Source organism: Ahaetulla prasina, chromosome 1 (genome assembly GCF_028640845.1).
Source record: "Ahaetulla prasina isolate Xishuangbanna chromosome 1, ASM2864084v1, whole genome shotgun sequence".
Taxonomy (NCBI): domain Eukaryota; kingdom Metazoa; phylum Chordata; class Lepidosauria; order Squamata; family Colubridae; genus Ahaetulla; species Ahaetulla prasina.
Genome location: NC_080539.1, coordinates 11,380,974 through 11,387,280, shown reverse-complemented (window position 1 = coordinate 11,387,280; position 6,307 = coordinate 11,380,974). Strand labels below are relative to the sequence as shown.

General features: G+C 47.6%; 1 protein-coding gene across 3 annotated transcripts in view; it reads left to right on the top strand.

Moving 5' to 3' along the window:
- Positions 1 to 2,464: 2,464 nt before the first annotated feature.
- SYNRG (synergin gamma) overlaps positions 2,465 to 6,307 on the top strand; it is a 104,038-nt gene continuing 100,195 nt past the window's right edge. For 2 of the 3 annotated variants that reach the window (XM_058164177.1, XM_058164176.1), the window contains exon 1: positions 2,468 to 2,944. In XM_058164177.1, coding sequence (XP_058020160.1) covers positions 2,796 to 2,944 — 149 coding nt within the window. In that variant the 5' untranslated portion in view covers positions 2,468 to 2,795. Of the gene's footprint in view, positions 2,945 to 6,307 lie in introns of all 3 variants that reach the window. The other variant, XM_058164175.1, reaches the window with a different exon arrangement.

Genomic DNA, 6,307 nt, shown 5'->3' with positions numbered 1-6,307 from the left:
CCTTCCTTCCTTTCCTTTCCTTTCCTTTCCTTCTCTTCTTTTTACTTTCCTCTTCATTCTTCCTTCCCTTCCTTATTTTTCCTTCCTTGCTCTCTTCCCACTGTTCCTTTTCTCTCTTTCCTCTTTCCCTTTCCCCTTTCCTGTCCCTTCTTGCAGGCTCAAATGCAAAATGAAACATTTCTCCTTTTGTTTTTAGTTTGTTTTGCTAGCCCTCTGCCAGTGAAAACTGAGCTCAGGTGTGCGTGTGTGGGGAGGGGAATGTGGCTCTCCCGGGCCCTGTTTTTGGCCAAGATAACAACCTCCAGCCCTCTGCCAGCAAAAACGGGCAGAGGGCTACAGGAGGCAGAGGGCTACAGGAGGCTGTCGCAGCTGAAAACGGGGCCCGGGAGGGCCACATACCTAGTGGTGGGTTTCAAAAAATTTTACTACCCGTTCTGTGGGTGTGGCATGGCTTGGTGGGTGTGGCAGGGGAAGGATACTGTAAAATCTGCATTCCCACCCCACTCCAGGGGAGGTTACTGCAAAATCTCCATTTCCTCCTGATCAGCTGGGACTTGGGAGACAAAGAATCGATGGGGGTGGGGCCAGTCAGAATTTTTACTGCCAGTTCTCTGAAATTTCATTGGGAGGTTTTATAGTCATCATGGGTTCTTGCCAGTGGTGGAATTCAAATTTTTTTACTACCAGTTCTGTGAGCGTGGCTTGGCGTGGCAGGGTAGGGATACTGCAAAATCTCCATTCCCACCCCACTCCAGGGAAAGGATACTGCAAAATGCCCATTCCCTCCCCGCTCTGGGGCCAGCCAGAGGTGGTATTTGCTGGTTCTCCAAACTACTCAAAATTTCTGCTACCAGTTCTCCAGAACCTGCTGAATAGCACCTCTGGTTCCTGCCATTCTAATTTTCAGCTGGAATTGCCATACATTCTAGCTTAAGCATGAGATTAACCTTTCATATCCCTGTCCTTATTGGGACAGATTTCTCATGCTTTTAAAGTTGGATGTCTAAGGAGGGAAGCAGAGATGGGAGATATTGTTCCATGGTAGATGAATGTCAAAACTACATGGTTTGTGTTTCCACTTTGACAAGAATCTCTTAAAACAAACTTCAATTGCAGTCAATTCAACCAGATGTGTAAACAGACTGTCTGCAAGGAATATTAATGTTCCATTCCCCACCATCCAGTCAGAGCCGTAGAAGCTTCTTGGAGGAGAAGCGAAATGTCTTCAAAGAAAAAACCAGAAAGTCCAGTTGCCTCCTGAAAAAGCCCCTTTGGGATAACAATGACCTGGATGACTGAGCATCTCCACAGACATAAACAGACCGAGTTCACTGGACATGCTGGCTGAGGAATTCTGGGAGTTGAAGTCTACACATCTCTTAAAAATTGCTAAGTTTGAAAACACTAAAATGAGCTACTCTTATCCGCCATTCAGAAACGCGGGTCCTGTATAGATGGCACCTATGCAACTTTTATGGCAGTTGCTCCCTTTCTTCCAAGAGCTCTGCTTGCAGCCAGGGTGCCTTCCAGAACAACTCTAGCTCCCATCATCCCCAACACAGCCCCTGCGATTATGGAGCAAGCGGGAAACAAGGTGGCCACAACGCCCCTTCTCCCAGGGGCTTATTGCATCCACTCTGAATGGGAGCTGCCAGGGATACTTGCATCCGGAGTCGCTTTCTGTGCTGGGGATGATTGTATGTGGAGTCCTTTCTGTGCCAAGCACGATAGCATGTGGAATCCTTCATATTGGGCGTCCTTTCTATGCCGGGGCGATTGCATCTGGAGTCCTTTCTACCCTGTTTCCCCGAAAATAAGACATCCCCTGATAATAAGCCCAATCAGGCTTTTGAGCGCATGCACTAAAATAAGGCTCCCCCCAAAAAATATTTAAACGCAGAGCTGGAAATCAGGTAAGACGGCAAGAGGAGCCCCATCTTGCTCCACGCGCCCCAAAATAATAAGACCTCCCCGAAAATAAGGCCAAGCACTTATTTCGGGGTTCAAAAAAATATAAGACAGGGTCTTATTTTTGGGGAAACACGGTATGCAGGGGATAATGGCATCTAGAGTCCTTAGCATCGGGAGTCCTTTCTGTGCTGTGGATGATAGCATTTAAAGTCCTTCCTATCGGGAGTCCTTTCTGTGCTGGGGATAATGGCACCTAGAGTCTTTCGAATTGGAAGTTGTTGTTGTGCCAGGGATGATTGCATTGGGAGTCCTTTCTGTGCTGGGGATGATAGCATCAGGAGTCCTTTTCTGTGCCAGGGATGATAGCATCTAGAATCCTTCGCATCAGGAGTCCTTCCTGTGCTGAGAATGATAGCATCGGGAGTCCTTTCTGTGCCAGGGATAATGGCATCTAGAGTCCTTCGTATTGGAAGTTGTTTTATGATTGCATCAGGAGTCTTTTCTATGCTGGGGACGATAGCATTGGGAGTCTTTCTGTGCCAGGGATGAGCGTTTAGAGTCCTTCGCATCGGGAGTCCTTTCTGTGCCGGGGACGATGGCATGCGGAGTCCTTTTGCACCTGCAAAAACCCTGTTTGGCGCCGGGGACGTTTCCCTCAGCAGTCCTTCCTGCCCTTGACCAGAGGGGGTGGCCTAGATGGCCACAAGGGCTCCCTCCCGGAGGCTCCACCCCGCCAGCCTCCAGAGACCGAGGAGCGTAGTAAAAAAAACACACCTCCAGTAAGCAACCACCGCCCGGCCTCCCGCGGCATCCAGCGAGCGCGCGCCGGCTCTCCTCCGGAAGTGGCGGCGGCGGCCCAGCTGACAGGAGGCGGAGGCGGCAAGATGGCGCTGCGGCCGGCGGGGCTGGGGGCCGGAGCCGCCCCCGCCGGGGTGCCCAGCGTCGCGGCCGGGCCGCCGGGGATGCCGAACTCAAAGGCGGGCGGCGCCGGAGCAGCCACAGCGGCAACCGCGGGAAGCCCCGGACCCGCCAGGTAGCCCAGCCCCGGATGGCAAAGAGAGATTCGTGGGAGGAGGGAAGGGGGGGAGGGTCCCTCAAGACCCTCTGGAGGGGCTCCGTTGTGTCCCATGCTCCGTCTGTGTGGGGGGGGGCTGTGTCCCGTTCGCTTTTTGGGGGGGGGGTGTTAAGGCAAGCAGGCTGAGAGTGCGTGGGTCGGCTGTGACGCGCGCCTGGCTGGGTGGGGTGGGTGGGCTACACCTGGCGAGGCCCAGATCCGCCCCTTCTTGCTACTCAAAAGTGGGATCCGGTGCGGTGTTCGTCAGTCCATTCGTGGCCTTGCTCGCCCTAGTGCAGATTTGGGTTCCAGGGGATCTCCAGGATAGGTCAAGAAATCCACCTGGTTCCTCTATATATATATAGCATAACATATATGTATGAATTTTATTCATACATATATGTATATAACATACATATATGTTATATGTTATATTTATATATGAATTTTGTGTGCAAGAGAAACTTGAACCCTTGTAGGAACCAGTGTGTGTGTGTGTATGTAGATAGATAGATAGATAGATAGATAGATAGAGATAGGTATAGATATACATATAAGATATACATATAGGTATTAATATAGATATAGATGCAAGTCTTAGCATATTCGGGCCTTTTTGCGTGTAAGGTTGAAAGGAAATGGGAAAAGACCCGAATATGCCAAGACTTGCATACCTATACGCGTGAAAATCTATGAAAACATAGATATAGATATAGATATAGATATGGATGACATAGATATAGATATAGATAGGGACGCGGTGGCTTAGGAGGTAAGACCCTGAGCTTGTCGATCAAAAGGTACCCCCGCCTAACGGGGTGAGCTCCCGTTTTATTTATTTATTTATTTATTAATCGTATTTATATACTTATATACGTTACTTGTCCCAGCTTCTGCCAACCTAGCAGTTCAAAAGCAGGTAAAAAATGCAAGTTGGAAAATAGGGACCATCTTTGGTGGGAAGGTAACTGCATTCCGTGGGCCTTTGGCGTTGAGTCATGCTGGCCACATAACCACGGAGACGTCTTCGGACAGCGCTGGTTCTTTGGCTTTGAAACGGAGATGAGCACTGCCTCCTAGAGTTGGGAACGACTAGCACATATGTGCGAGGGGAACCTTTACCTTTATAGATATAGATATAGATGTATGTCTCATTTTGGATAAGTCCACCCAGTGTGCCAGGTGTCCGCATCCACACTGCCATCTTCTGTCTTCGACTTAGGACCCATAATTGAGCCCAGAATTTATGTTGCTAAGTGAGGCGTTTGTTAAGTCTTTGAGTTCTTTATTTATTTTATTTATTTATTTATGTGTCAATCATATATAAAATAACAGGTAAAAGTATAAACATAATTTGGATACATGAAAAGAGTAAGTAAAAAAGGAATATTAGGACAGGGGCGGTAGGCACGCAGGTGCACTTATGCACACCCCTTACAGACCTCTTCGAAATGGGGTGAATTCTGCCCCGTTTTACGAACTTTCCTGCCACGCTTGTTCAGTGAATCACTGCAGTTGATCCGTTAATAACCTGGTTGTTAAGTGAATCATGCTGCCCCCCCACTGACTTTGATGCAAAAGGGGCACTGCAACCGTCGTAAATGTGAGTCAGTTGTCAAGCACCAAATGTAGATCATGTGACTGTGGGGATGCTGCAACGGTCGTACGTGTGAAAAACAGTAGTATTGAACTTATTTTGAACTTTTAAAAGCATTTTTTCTACAACCTCTTTGGCCGTTTAAACTCGAGTTTAAACTCTCAGCCCTAACGTAAATAATGCTAGATACATTTTAATGTCCTTTAGCCTTATAGATCTCTTTTCAATAATAGAGATTGTTTTACGATGAAAATAGTATATGTTTCTTCCTTCTTTCTCCATCCTATTTACAAAGGAAGTGAATATTTCAAATATTTATAATAATACAGCTAAAGTAACACACACACATAAACACACCTTGAGTTGAGTTCAATTTATGGTGAGTACAGGAACACATGCATACAGAGTTTTTTGTGTCAACACAAAGGAAGTGGTTTGCCATTACCTGCCTCCAGGATTGTGTGGGTGTGTTTGTTTGTTTGTTTATTTCTGGGTCTAGCCCTGTGTTTTTCATATTCTGGCAACTTTAAGATGTCCGTACTTCAACTCCCAAAATTCCCTAGCCAGCACATGGCCTGAGGAATTCTGAGAATTGGTGAAATCCACACATCTTGAAGTTGCCAAGTTTGAAAAAAACAATGACTTTAGCCTTTAACTCTGAGGCCAGTTTGATTTAGTGGTGAAGGCACCAGGTTGCAAGCCAGGAGCCTGTGAGTACTAGTTCCATCTTAGGTATGAAAGCCAGCTGGGTGACTTTAAGCCAGTCAGTCACTTACTCTCAACCCAATTCATCACACAAGGTGGCTGAGGAAAACAGGAGGAGGAGGGAGTAATATAGAATAGAATAGAATAGAATAGAATTTTATTGGCCAAGTGTGATTGGACACAAAAGGAATTTGTCTTGGTCCATATGCTCTCAGTGTACATAAAAGAAAAGATACCTTCATCAAGGTACAACACTTACAACACTTAATGATAGTCATAGGGTACAATTTAACACTTAATGATAAATTAATGATAATTGTGTGTGTTCGCCGCCTTGAGTTATTTATAAAAACAATAAAGGCAGGACATAAATAAATAAACATTTCCTGGTGATTTCCCATTCAAGTACTAATCGTGCCCAATGGTCACTTATACTCGGGTGGGATTTAGCTGGTTCTGACCGGTTCGGGCGAACCAGATGCTAATTTTACATCTGGTTCGCTGAACCAGTAGTTGCAAGGACTGGCTGGCCCCGCCTGCCCCTCCCCTCTCAGGAGTCTCGATGCAGCCCATTTTGGATGCTAGGTAAGTGCAGGGCCCATGTGGAGACGCTGGGAGAGCAAAAAACTGGCCTCCCGGAAGTTTCGGAAGTCTGAGAATGGGCCTGTTTCCAGCCTCTGGAGGGCCTCCGGAGCCTGGGGGAGGCTGTTTTTGCCCTCCCAGAGGCTCAGGAAAAGCCTCCGGAGCCTGGGGAGGGTGAAAAACGGGCCTCCTGGAAGTCCAGAAATGGGCCCATTTCTGGCCTCCGGAGGGCTTCCAAAGCCCGGGGGAGGCCATTTTCACCTTCCCGGAGGCTCAAGGAAAGCCTCCAGAACTTGGGGAGGGCCAAAATCCTCCCCTCTCCGCCATGGTGCAGGAGGCCAAGTAGGCCACACCCACCATAGCCACGCCCACCCAGCAACCAGGCAGAGAACCAGTTGCTAAAATTTTTGAATCCCATCCCTGCTTCTCTTCTAGCCCCCTCAATAATGTACTATTAA